This window comes from Hypomesus transpacificus, chromosome 15 (assembly GCF_021917145.1).
Source record: "Hypomesus transpacificus isolate Combined female chromosome 15, fHypTra1, whole genome shotgun sequence".
Lineage (NCBI taxonomy): Eukaryota > Metazoa > Chordata > Actinopteri > Osmeriformes > Osmeridae > Hypomesus > Hypomesus transpacificus.
This window is the reverse complement of record NC_061074.1, coordinates 7,823,738-7,836,816: the sequence shown is the minus strand read 5'-3', so window position 1 is coordinate 7,836,816 and position 13,079 is coordinate 7,823,738. Positions and strand designations below refer to the sequence as shown.

At 42.7% G+C, this 13,079-nt stretch overlaps 3 protein-coding genes across 4 annotated transcripts in view; 1 reads left to right on the top strand and 2 right to left on the bottom strand.

Annotated features, from left to right (window-relative positions):
* Positions 1-4,590: 4,590 nt before the first annotated feature.
* On the bottom strand, positions 4,591-7,421 carry glod4 (glyoxalase domain containing 4). 2 transcript variants are annotated; one of them, XM_047035760.1, is made up of 9 exons: positions 7,267-7,421; positions 7,059-7,108; positions 6,833-6,953; positions 6,595-6,739; positions 6,121-6,257; positions 5,946-6,032; positions 5,740-5,853; positions 5,580-5,666; positions 4,591-5,482 (listed from the first exon to the last, which is right to left on the bottom strand). In XM_047035760.1, the coding sequence occupies exons 1-9, from the start codon at positions 7,354-7,356 to the stop codon at positions 5,417-5,419; spliced, it is 897 nt and encodes a 298-aa protein (XP_046891716.1). In that variant the 5' UTR covers positions 7,357-7,421; the 3' UTR covers positions 4,591-5,416. The 2 variants fall into 2 exon arrangements, with proteins under 2 accessions (XP_046891716.1, XP_046891717.1); XM_047035761.1 differs by lacking the exon at positions 7,059-7,108 and having other exon boundaries at positions 7,267-7,353.
* Positions 7,422-7,699: 278 nt separating this feature from the next.
* On the top strand, positions 7,700-9,976 carry mrm3a (mitochondrial rRNA methyltransferase 3a). Its single transcript, XM_047035519.1, has 4 exons — positions 7,700-8,087; positions 8,266-8,510; positions 8,605-8,772; positions 9,174-9,976. The coding sequence occupies exons 1-4, from the start codon at positions 7,711-7,713 to the stop codon at positions 9,746-9,748; spliced, it is 1,365 nt and encodes a 454-aa protein (XP_046891475.1). The 5' UTR covers positions 7,700-7,710; the 3' UTR covers positions 9,749-9,976.
* Positions 9,977-10,456: 480 nt separating this feature from the next.
* Positions 10,457-13,079, bottom strand: part of nxn (nucleoredoxin) — a 43,706-nt gene continuing 41,083 nt past the window's right edge. Inside the window, exon 8 of the mRNA XM_047035518.1 lies at positions 10,457-11,619. Within this exon, the coding sequence (XP_046891474.1) occupies positions 11,437-11,619 (183 nt within the window). The 3' untranslated portion in view covers positions 10,457-11,436. The remainder of the gene's footprint in view (positions 11,620-13,079) is intronic.

The window sequence follows — 13,079 nt, the reverse complement described above, 5'->3', positions numbered from 1 at the left end:
AGCAGACGCTCTTATCCAGAGCGACTTGCAGTAAGTACAGGGACATTCTCCCCGAGGCAAGTAGGGTGAAGTGCCTTACCCAAGGACACAACATTTGGCACTGCCTGGAATCGAACCAACAACCTTCTAAAAATAAATAGCCCGACTACCTAAATACTCAGCCATCTGACCCCTGGTAGGAGAGGCACCGCCCACAAACTAGTTTGCTGTAGCCTATAGTGACTTCGGGTGAACAATAATTTTCAGACAGTAGGCCTAACCAGATAGCCTGGCGCTGCCCTCCTACGTACTTCCGCTCAATTTGGATTTTGCTTATGTACTGCGTCTAGGCATGAGATACGTAAGTCAGTTGTCTTAGGTTAACTTTCTACCTGTCCAATCAGCAAACAGAGGGAGTGGCTGAGAACGTTGAAGTTGATGTCGTACGCTAGTTTGTGTTGTTGTTCCGTAATGGCGGCAGAGAAAGATGCGAGCGAAGCCATTCGGTCCGTTGTGGCAACACTGCCGAATATCCATAAGCTAAAGCTGGAGAAAGAACAAGTTTTGCTGAGTTATGTTGGTGGCCATGATGTTGTGGCCCTCCTCCCCACGGGGTTCGGGAACAGTTAGATTTTCCAGCTACGGCAGCTAGCTCTGTTACAGTAGTGGTGAAGGAATTGGCTATGGCGAACGCTATAGCGATTGGTTATGGCAGATCAGAGTTGCTCTAGGCAGATCCAATAGTTTTAACTTCAACAGAGTGCCCGCCTACAAGTCAACGCTTGTCAGTGGAGCGAGGCCAGACTCTGTACAAATGAAATATGCGAGAGTGCGGTTAGGACCAGGGTACTAACCAGGGGTGCGTTTCCCGATAACGATGGATCGTAGCTGTTACGAGGGTTCTCTACGATGAAAATAACGATCCATCGTTATTTCTTACGTGCGTTTCCCGAACATGCTCGTAAGGAGAACCATCGTACGTATCTCTTAAAGGGGCAATTGACTGCAAAACCGATTTTACCTTGTCATTGTTGAAAAACGACAGTTCGGAGGGTAAACTGAACATACCGTGAATATCAAAGTCTATTGACACCTCTATCCCATTCAAATCTCAAAAAGAAAACATTTGGCTGTAAAACGCTAGCTTTTCAACAAAGCCACCGGTCCTACGTAGGACCGGTGATCGCCCTCTTATTGGCTCTGGTCTGTATCTTTGTCACGCCCCAGAATTTACATCCAGACCAGCCAGAGGTAGCGTCTATCTCCGATACTAGTTTAGCTGCGCGCTGCTCTGTGTAGGCTACTTATAAGGAATTACAAAGAAGAACGTTTTGAATTATAACAAGGATATTGATTATGGACCACGGTCGTAAATGCTGTGTTCCAGGCTGTACAGGGAAGGCTAACACTTACAGTCTTCCCAAGGAGCCAAACATTCAACAGGCATGGCTGCTGTTGTCTATGAGAAGATCCAGGCGAAGTTCGACACTCAATCATTCATTTGCTCTGAACATTTCACCCAAGACAGTTTTGACAACCTTGGACAATTTCAAGCAGGATATGCTAGGAAACTGAACCTGGAAAGAGGTGCTGTTCCAACCGTATGCTCATTGCAACCGCAAGCTATAAGGACAGTAAGATGTTGTGCTAACAGTTATTAGCAATGCTAACGTTTCCTGTATATAGCATACCAGGTAGAATGCTAAATACGTTTCTACACACATCAAATGACTCTAGCTAGACTAGCTGTAGTCGGCATTAGAAGGGAAGCTTCCGAAAAATAGCCAGAATACGAACTGCAGTCTGGCTTATTGCTAACGGCAAGAGCATAGAATGTGTAATAATTTAGCCTAGTTTATTGGCAATGGGGCTAACGTTGATTCATGTTCCTGACTGTGTTTCATTCAAATAAAAACCTGTGTAATGAAAATCTACAATTCACGATGAATGTTTGTCCAGATCTTTGTCATGTTATTTTACAGCAAGATATCTAGAGCTAGCCTAGCTAGCTAACTGAAGCCGAGTAGAATCACGATTGCAACAACGTTTGGTTGCTAAGCTGTAGCCTAATGTTCTACCCACCTAAGTCAATCCAGTTTGCTTCAACAACAGAAGTGGAAACAAGTAATGTTATCATTTCAAATGTTATATAGTCAATCTGTTGAAAACAGTGTTGTGTAGACACAATAGATTTATTTGCGCGTTTTTATTTCAAGTCTCCAACTTCAGTGTTTCAGCGAGTGCTGCTGTTGGCCGTGTTGCGTTTTTGCTCCCAGCTTCACTCGTTGATAACCAACCAATCAGCGCGCAGCTTATCTAAATATTAATGAGCATACCATAAAAGGAGAAAAGCTAGTGTTTTTTCCCGGGAACATTTCAGACGATCTGTAAGAGGGCATAGAACAGCACCCGGGCCATTTTCAACCCAACCAATGTTACATACCCTATTCGGAGACCTTAAGGAACAGTGTGAAATACCCCCAAAAAACAGTCAATTGCCCCTTTAAGTTGCACTTAACAAGACGCTGTCCATTGTACTGAAATGTGATTCTTCTGACGCAACTTGATGGAGGGTTATGCAAGGTTAAAAACCATGCATATGAATGGTATCACACATGGCACGTCCCAGCTAGCATCCTAAACAATTCAATGTACAAATACAAGCATCTCAATCCAACATATTTACTGTCTGCGCCACCATCTCCTAACATCAGGCTCGGCTCTGCCACCAGCCTCTTCATCCACCGGGCTTTGCGTGCTACCAGCCCTATAATTCAAATAAACATCTTCAATGTTCAATTGTTGTTGTGTTATTGTACTCGTAAAAGCGTTACGTTAATGCATTTCTAGTTTCTATTGCACATTACAACAGCCATATTTCAATGTTATAGTATTTTGAATAAGACTGACATTAGTTTTTTAAATACCTTCATTGCATGCGCCAAACCCACTAAATCAAATTATTTAGTGTAACCTAAATTTACTTGAGGATAAACCGGATTCTGATATTTTTTCGGCAGTTAAACTTGTATGGTTCACTAAGAAATATCCCAGTTCCAGCGTAACTGGTGTAAAAAGAGGACCAAAAAAATCTTATTTTCCATCGGAATTAACTTTCAGCATGAGTTTAATGTAGTTTTCATGGTCGGCCTACGCGTGTCTCCACTGAGTCTCTGTGCTACGATGCACTTAGCGATCTACGACTGGTCTGGAGCTCTCGTTGATCTACGACGATTTTCAAGTGCCTCTTTAACCACGATGGTTTCGGGAAACGGCCCGTACAACTAAGATTCATCGTACGATGGACTCTACGATCAACTTAGGCTTACGATGCTTTCGGGAAACGCACCCCAGAGCCATTCAGAAAGGAAATTATTTTCAATTGCTCAAGGGACTGGGTTTAATTTGCAACAGCCCTTGTATAATGTGACAATTTGGCAGAGATAGGGACTAAAGTCTCAAGTCTCGCACTTATGTCACACAAACAGCGACTTCAAACTTGACTTGCGACTCGACCCAAAAGACTTCAGACTTGACTCGAGCTCGGACACTCGTCAAAAAACAGTTTTTATGATAAATCAAAATGCATTGGACTCTCAACTTGACAAGGTCGGATCCACGCCTCCAAAGTCTAATGACGCCTTTACGATTCGACGATCAGCAATCCCTCTCAGCGGGAGAGGGATGACGGGTGATGTCAAGTCTGGCGTCAGGGAAACCGCAGCCGGACCTCTCTGCCGAGCCGACAGTCGAGAGGCGTGGCAGGCCTTAAAATGAGACGGGCGACATTGACCTAGATTAAATTGATAAGGTCGGAACGACGGGAGACAAATGAAATCAATGCACATCATGCACTTGTTCATCAACTTTATTTAGTCCAACCACGGCCTGATGTACCCCCCCAAAAAAGAAAAAAACTAATTAAAATAAAGTTTTTAAGATGTTCCCACCAATATGTGTTCCTACCGTAACTGCTTCCCCGTACCTGCTTCAGAAATGGTGACCTTTTTGTTTTTTTTATTTTTTGGGTCACACATTCTGACAGCCGTCAGAAATGGTGACCTCTGTGGTATCGGCTCTGTGATGGCTCCAAATCAGAAAATATGGTTAGAGATTAGTATGAAGGGATGATATAACTACACCAAACCATTGTTTGAAGTTTTAACTCCTTTGGGAAGAAGTTACGGTGGGCTCACACATTTTTTGGAGGGCTTTTTTTTGGGACACACATTCAGACAGCCGTCAGAAATGGTAACCTCTGTGGTATTGGCTCTGTGATGGCTCCAAATCAGAAAGTATGGTTCCAGATTAGTGTGAAGGGATGATATAACTACTCCAAACCATTGTTTGAAGTTTTAACTCCTTTGGGAAGAAGTTACGGTGGGGTCACAGATAATTTCGATCTTTTTTTTTTTTTTGGGTCACACATTCTGACGGCTGTCAGAAATGGTGACCTCTGTGGAACTGGCTCTGTGATGGCTCCAAATCAGAAAATATGGTTCCAGATTAGTGTGAAGGGATGATATAACAACACCAAACCATTGTTTGAAGTTTTAACTCCTTTGGGAAGAAGTTACGGTGGGGTCACAGATAATTTCGATCTTTTTATTTATTTATTTATTTTTGGGTCACACATTCTAACAGCCGTCCGAAATGGTGACATCTGTGGTATTGGCTCTGTGATCGCTCCAAATCAGAAAATATGGTTCCGGATTAGTGTGAAGGGATGATATACAGTGTCCAAGTCTGTGAATGGCTTAGTAGGAGAGATGCAGGGCTGATGTGTGATGTGTGAAGGGTGATGGGTTTGAATCCAGTCAGAGGTATTAAAAAAAAATTCTGACAGAAATTACAATTGCAAGTCTTCTGGTTAATCCCAGTGTAACTATCCATTGTGTCAATTTTATAACATTTTGCAATTTTCAAGGAGGAATCCGCCATTGCTGCTTGCAGCTATATTTGAATATTTGTATTTATTGAAACTTGTGTAGTGTAGTTATGTCATCCTTTCACACTAATCTGGACATGTTTTCTCACAGAGCCAGTACCACAGAGGTCAACATATTTTTGACGGCCATCAGAATGTGTCACCCCACTGTAACTGCTGACTAAAGGAGTCAAAATTTCAAACTATTGTTTGGGGTAGTTATGTCATCCCTTTACACTAATCTTGACACATGTTTTCTCATTGGGAATCATCACAGAGCCAGTTCCACAGAGGTCACCATATCTGACAAGTAGCAGCCTTCATAATGCGTAACCCAAATTTAGCAGTAAACTTGTCAAGTGTCCCTTTGTATACATACACATAAATATTTTATAAGACATATTTATGCATTGTTTGGATGTGATGACGGTGTGAGGTAATTTCACACAAGGTTCATAAAATACATTCAAGTTTATTTTATGTAGAGCCTTGACATTTATTTCAAAGGATTTATGCAGAGGCTTTCTGCTTGTTGTGTTTGGCAAACCATTCATTACTTTTGTCTTCAGCCATTGCCTGAAAAAGAAAGATGAGGGTTTAATTTTTGTTACATAATTAAGGAGAATCTGCATTGCACAATATGCTAAAAAATATATAAATATATATTACCAACCTTATCTAGCAAAGCATTTCCATTGGGGTCTATTATTGAGAGTTGTCTGAATGCTTCATCTCCAACAAAACATATCTCATGGTCATCCTAGACCACAGAAGAAAATATGTTTAAATTTCTCATTTACTACATTCAAATAAAACATTAATATTGTACTTACTAAGTCGGCTAAAATGACCACTTCTACTGTTGCCTTCCCAGGGGTATCAAGGCTGACCAATGGAGTGAGGATTTTCTGGTTCTCTTTTTTCATGAGGGCCTCGATGTCTGTTAACTATTGGCAGTAATGCAACATTCACTTATGTTTTATGAATTACCTGTAACAGAATCAAGGTTTCAATGTGTAAATATAACATTGGTGCTTACCTGCTTCCGAGGACATGAAAAGGCAATCCGCCCGAAAGCTGTTCCATGATCAACTTTACCGCCAATATCATTGAGCTCCAGCTTGCACTGCACACAAAACAGACTCAACTTTAAATTTCATTAAAAAAAGGTACCAAGTGTCTTTGTTGATTGTTCTCTGTTCCCCATTACATACCTGACTGTCTCCAAATCCCAAAAGCACAGTTTTTTTCTCCTCGTTCCTCTCCATCACCTGCATTCCCAGAAGGGAAGACCAGTAGTGAGTGGATCGCTCCAGGTCGGACACTGCCAGGCACACCTTCTGCACAGGATCTGCACAGAACAGAGAACAACACAAATATACACAACCACATATACCCAGACACATACTTCAGCTGTACCAACAGAGTGAAATGGTAAGGTGGCTGAGCGGTTAGGGAATTGGGCTAGTAATCCGAAGGCTGCTGGTTTTATCCCGATTCCCAGCTGTGCCAAATGACATTGTGTCCTTGGGCAAGGCACTTCATCCTACTTGCCTCGGGGGACTGTCCCTGTAGGCTACTTACTGTAAGTCACTCTGTATAAGAGTGTCTGCTAAATGCCTAAATGTAAATGCACGGCAACACAAGGAGAGGTATGTCTCTGCATTGCAACGTGAAGGTTTACGCACCATTGGGAGGCTGTTCTTTGTCTACCAGGTAGAAGTGGTACCCCCCCGGAGCCTCTGCCAGATAGAGATCCTCTCCTACCTCAGAGAGGGGCCAACCGAGGCGCTTGGCGTTGCTGACAGCCTGGCTAGACTGCAGCGTGAGCCCCTGAAACACGCACAACAAGCACAAATCATTACTCATGTGGAAGATGGATGTTTTTGTTGACAATATCATTCATTAGTATGGATTTATCCCTACCAGGAAATCGTTGCCTAGTCGATACTCTCCAACTCCATAATTGTAGGTCAGTTCAGCCACAAAATGGTCTTCTTCTGCACCAAAACCGATCATGGTCTTGCTCCATCTCCCATCGTAAGGGCTTCATGCACACACAAACCATAAGTTTAGCTTCACCAGTGAATCACAATTCTACTGTAGCCGAGCAAAGTAAAATTCAAGGGTGAACAGAGATCATTTCCTATACCCATTACACGTTGCCTTGCAGCCCTCCTTAAACTCCTCATGACGGAGAATCTAAAATACAGAATATACAGACAGCAATAAAACATGGACTTTTAACGTATAATGTCTCCTGATGACGACTATGATGACAGAGATCTGAATCAAAATGCAGAACTCTGAACACAAGCTTTGCTTTGAATGTGATTGTTCTCAATGAAAGATGGAATTACCTTCATGCCAAGCACATCACGGTAGAAAGTGGCTGTTTTGCCTCTATCCCCCACTTTAAAAACGAAATGTAGAGCTCGCCGTAAAGCCATGATGTCAGCTCAGGTGAGAAAACTACTCAAGAGAACTTTTAGACAATCAACTATGAACACTGTGAATCGATTGCTCTGGTATCGTTTTTACTGGAAGGTACCATTTTTCTACACGGTTCCAAGTAAACGGTAACATCAACACATACAAATATTTCAATTACTAAAACCGGAATAGAAAAATAAAATAAATATAAAACATAAACATTTGAAAAAATATTAAAAACTACGCATATAGTAGTTCATAGTTCCTAGTTACGATGTAAAAATAAAACCTGTTTATTTCATTTACACCCGGCCATCTTGGCCAAATGGAACAACCAACAAATCACTCCGCCCTTTCATGTTGTTGTAAAGATGGCTGCCTTCATGAGAGGCATGTCATCCTGTATTCTTAAAATTGAACGAGGTGCAGTTTTGAGAAGAGGAAATGATTACATTGTGGAAACAAAGAGATACGTTCGAGGATTAAGAAGAAAGCCGGTGCAAGTGTTGTATCCAAATAGTGAGAAGGTACCAACATCGCAGCAGAGGTTAGATGAAATTAGCAAGCTGGCTCCATCTATGACTGTGGGGCACAAGAAGAGTTTTAAAGAAATCAATGTGCGTAGCAACTTCTTCGCTGAAACATCCAATAATAGCATCCCCATCAAGCCCTCTGATTACTCAACAGTTTCAGACCAAATTGACGGACTCCGCTTTGAGAAGGCCTCCCCAGGTGATAAAAGGCTGGCGTAAGTAATCTTTCTACAACTTGCAATATCAGTTAGGACCCCCTTATCCATTCAATGAACTTTAAGCCTTTATTATTCAGGATTCCAGTATTGTTCCATCAATCTATGAAAATATACGTTGCTTGTAGTTGTAATACAATATGTATACATTTTCACCTCGGTTCGTTCTTTCTACCAGGAGGTTGGTGAGCGTTGCTCGCTCCAGGACCTATCGGGAGCTACAGGGTAAGATACTGCTAGAGGGGAGGCGTTTGATTTGTGATGCCTTGGCTGTCGGAGCCAACCCCCAAATGGTTTTCTTCAGCTCTGTGGAGAAACTCAGCGAGCTGCCCTTGGGCAAGCTGAAGAGAGCAACCCTGGTCAAAGTCAAATTTGAGGACATCAAGATCTGGTCTGACCTTGTAGCCCCACAGGGCGTTATAGGTATGCTTGTACAGTATGTTTACAGTTTCAGAATTGAGCCATAATGGATGATCTGTTTAGAGAAGTAACCAACTTATGTCTCTTTCTTTCGTAGCCATATTTTCCCGACCAGATCCCTCCCGCCTGGTGTTCCCCAGGGATCAGATGGGACAGTCTGTCCCACTGTCTCTGATATGTGACAATGTCCGAGACCCTGGGAATCTAGGCACCATCCTCCGCTGTGCTGCTGCTGCTGGCTGTCGGGATGTTCTCCTCACCAAGGGTAAATAAACAACATAAAACAAGCATAGTCACAGGGGAGCTTCCCCTGTGACTATGCTTGTTTTATGTTGTTACTGTATTCCTGTTTTGTATGTTGTACAGACTATGGTGGCAAACCAGTTTCCCCATTGGGGATCAATAAAGTAAATCATCATCATCATCATCATAAATCATGAGCCCTGAACATCCAACAGCAGGATACTACTGGAGTGTTATACTGGGGTGCCCTGTATGCAACTGTTCTTGTATAGGGTGCTACAAGTTGTCTTGCTGTAATGTATTCATTTAACAGATGCTTTTGTCGAAGCGATGTACAGAGCAACCTGTTGAACATGCAACCTGTTGATCTGCAGTCAAATGCTCTACCCCTGAACAGTATCCCATACTGTCTTTTGTCCACAGGCTGTGTGGATGCCTGGGAACCTAAGGTGTTACGGTCAGCTATGGGGGCCCATTTCCGCCTCCCCATCTTTCCTAGCTTGGACTGGAAGGACATTCAGAAACAGCTCCCCAGCCCTGTGACCGTACATGTGGCTGACAACTGCAGTGGCACTGAGAGAGCAGGGCAGGAAGTTGGAGACTTGGAAGTACAGGAATCCAAACAACAGTTAAAAGCAGGGGATTATGGGTGGGTCAGCACCAGACCGAATCGTAAATATGTACGCTACGAGGACTATGACTCAGAGTCTGAGCAGGACTCGGATGCAGAACTTTCACTTCCAAAAGTGGACACTAGGCTGTATCACGAGAGGTGGGCTCAGAGCAACACTGCCCTTGTAATTGGTGGAGAGACGCATGGACTGAGTCTGGAAGCTCTTCAATTGGCTGAGAAAACATTGGGCCAAAGGCTTTTCATCCCTGTGGTTCCTTGGGTGGATAGTCTCAACTCGGCGATGGCAGCCAGCATCCTTCTCTTTGAAGGCAGGAGGCAGCTGTTAGATTTAACAGAGACATCTGAAAAGAAAGTTAAAGCTTGACTCCCGCAACAAATGCAGTAATTTCCATGGAATTCCTTTTTTAGTGCAACTTTTTTTTCCATGATGCTCAGTTTCCAAGTGCAAACATTCAGAATTATTCTTTACTTCATTGTCCTCATTATGTCAGATACAATTATTTTGATAAATGTTACCTCCATAATATATGCTGTTCGGCTATTAATAAAAGTTATGAGATTTAGTCAGTGGAAAACTGGTGATATTTTCACTATGTACCCTTTCCTTTTTGCACAGTGTCTCAGTGTCTGCCTTAAATGTGGCCAGTGTGGGTTTGAAACTTTCCTTTCAAATACTCATTACTAAAGTGAGATACCCAATTTGGACAATTGCATGCCAGTTCTTTGTGAAACCACAGCCAGGAAAAATGAAGACTCTCTCCATTACTATCCCCTTAATTCAGGAGCTCTGAGCACACCAGAGCTGTAATATACCCACATACCATCAATTCAATCCCAATACCTCCCAATCCTCTGCATCTCTACGTTGATGCAGTTCTTCCAGTTACCACATGGTGTCATCTGCAGCCCAATCTTCAACCCTCTGAGGAGTTGGTAAGTCATGGTAAAAAACTCCCTTGTAAAGATACATCAAATTAAAGAATTTGAGGATTTCTGGCACATGGTAAAAATGTATTTTTGATTTGGGCTGTCAATTTATTTGTATCGATAGCGACAACACAAGAACACAGCATTGTGCTTGATGGTGAATTTTAATGGCTGTGAATAGAGTTCATGACTAGACACAACCAGGGAGTAACAGAAAATGTAAATTCATACTTCTAACACTTAGCAACTAAGTTTACAAATGCCATTTTTGTGCCTTCAAAAATATCTGGCCTTTTCAATAGAGGGGACCTTCACAGAAAATCCTCTTAAACATCATTCCCATTGAGATAGTAACCAACAGAACTGGGAAGAGGTGTCCATCCCTCATTATGACAAATAACACAAGGGATTTCAAACACCAATTAATTAACACACATTAACGCCAGATGCAATAAAAGATTATACAGTCTGACAATGTACAGACATACTTGGAAACATACCATTGTGTCAAGTATTTACTGTATGCGCACGTCATTCTAATGCAGCACTTACACAGAAACACTGACCAGGCTGCAACATCACACTCTGACGTTCTGGTCTGCACTGTTTTTGTGTTGAGTTACAGGTGCAAAAAGTTAACTAAATGTATTTGTCATTTTATTCTCTTTCAGCACATATCAGAAAAGCATAGGCATGAAGAGCTCGTTGTAGGAAAAAGGCAAGGGTCATAAAGAGACATTTGAATATTCAAGTCCGTTGGGCCCAGTTGGTTTCTTCTATGATCAAGAACTGCTAACAACAAAACTGAAAAAAAAGAAGCAATTGACTGGAAGCTGAGAGAAGCAACTTAATCTCCACATATATATTACTGTAGGGGTTATAGTCAATGCAAGGCACCACAGGAGAGGAGAACTCCATGAGAAAAGGACATGTCTAAAAAAAGGTAAAATGTCAGTAAAAAGTGGGGGTTTTCCTCTAACAGTCTGAAAGAGAGTGGGTGGAGAAGGGAGAGAGGAGGAGATGAGGATTCTCACTGGGGAGGGAGGCTGGTGGCAGGAGCTGGGGTGGTCAAGGTGTGATGGAGGTGAGGGGGTGGGGGTTCAGTCTCAGATCTGGGCTTCCTCTCTAAATGGGCTCTGGTTTGAGTTTCTCAGCCAAGAAGTCGCTGACAAACTGCTCCACCACAACCGGTGTGATCTCCTCCACGTCGCGGACGTACTTGGCGCGAGCGGACATGTCCAGGATAGTGAGCAGGGGAGCAGCTTCTGGGAGGTTGGTGTAGTCACGGAGAGAGTCGCTCATGTCGTCCTGTAAACCGAGGAGCAAGAGAGGCAGGCTGGTCATTTAGAATTACAAATCGCACTGACAAGAAATATGAGTGTATAAAAAAACCCACTAACTAACATTAGAAATTGTCCTGGATTGGTGTGGGTAAAAAATCTGTGACGATTATCAGTAGTGAGATTTTGTGGAAAAAAACTTAGCGCAGCACACAGTGGATGAACCACCAACTAATCTCATTAGTACATGGTTCTGAAGGGGATTTCTTCCCTCTCTCCATTCTCCTCCAGGAGGCCAGACTTGGCTCCTTCGAGCCCCCGACTGAGGGAGGGAGAGCTGGGGAGACGGCAGGGAACCAAGGGTTCCATCCCTCCATCCCTCCCTTCAAAGACTCACTCGGCACAAGGCTAGGACTTCAGAGACACATCACCGAGCGTGTGTGGACTGGTGGTGTATGCGTGGGAGACAGAGTGATTTTCATGTGCTTGTGTCTGTTGTAGACTGTAAAAAGTCAAACCAGGGTGTGATTGAATGCTTATTAGCAGGCCAAGGTCACTTCCCCTTTGTGTTTTACAGCTTCCTGTGGACTGATCTCACTCCTTGTCCTGCCTGAGGCTTCATCTCACCTTTGACTGCTGTTGTAAGCATGAGTTACAGCCCCTTCAGTCACGAGCAATTGCAGAAATAACTCACAGTAACAACAATCAGACAGACAGGTAAAACCCAAACCTGAAGTAAAGTCATGTAGTATACAGATTGATAAAAAAAACAACTGACACTTTTGAAACAACTTCTGGTAAAAATACAAAAAAGATGTTGCTGCTCTACAGAGAATCCCAGATGGATTCAAAGTGTTGATTTTTACAAGGTCACACATTTCAGAGTTGTTATGGCAGACTTGAGTTGAATCATCTGAATGAGACAGTCTCTCATTTCCTCATGACAGGAGGATCTGACTTCCTCTCCTCTAAACCCTCTTGGTGAGAGAAGCTTGGGTAAAGATCGAAAATAGATTTCACATGCAAAGGATTATCAAAAAATACAAAACATGGAGGAAAATGGCCACAGGGTGGCACTGTCTGGATGGCTTGGATTCGTCAAGCAACCCCTTGACCCCTTCCTGTCCTCCTTTCAGGTCTATGTTATCTATAAATGGGGACGTAAAATGATTCAGCCTAAATGGATTAAACTACACAATCAGCTCTAAGTTTTCCACGAGATCAGTTTGACTGAGTTGCTACCTAAAAAGGACAAGAATGCGAGCACAAAGTTTGTGACCTCAACGTGTTGCAAAACTACTAACAGATGGAACAGCTGACTTACGCTGTGGCATTTTAATGTGGAGAGATAGAAACCTCCTCTAAATCTTTCCCCATCTTATCTGGATGGAAATAATCCATTAGACTCCATATAACATAGAAACATGCTGGCAAGTGTCGAAGGCGATCAAAATGAACACAAAGCCAATTGTTGTTTCGTGCCATCAA

Excerpts from the sequence above, each read along its gene's own strand:
- glod4 (XM_047035760.1), bottom strand. The coding sequence starts at position 7,356 with ATGGCTTTACGGCGAGCTCTACATTTCGTTTTTAAAGTGGGGGATAGA. Across the intron at positions 7,109-7,266 it reads GTGATGTGCTTGGCATGAAG|ATTCTCCGTCATGAGGAGTT; the intron begins GTAATTCCATCT and ends TCTGTATTTTAG. Across the intron at positions 5,483-5,579 it reads GAAATGCTTTGCTAGATAAG|GCAATGGCTGAAGACAAAAG; the intron begins GTTGGTAATATA and ends TTTCTTTTTCAG.
- mrm3a (XM_047035519.1), top strand. The coding sequence starts at position 7,711 with ATGGCTGCCTTCATGAGAGGCATGTCATCCTGTATTCTTAAAATTGAA. Across the intron at positions 8,088-8,265 it reads CCAGGTGATAAAAGGCTGGC|GAGGTTGGTGAGCGTTGCTC; the intron begins GTAAGTAATCTT and ends TCTTTCTACCAG. Across the intron at positions 8,511-8,604 it reads AGCCCCACAGGGCGTTATAG|CCATATTTTCCCGACCAGAT; the intron begins GTATGCTTGTAC and ends TTTCTTTCGTAG.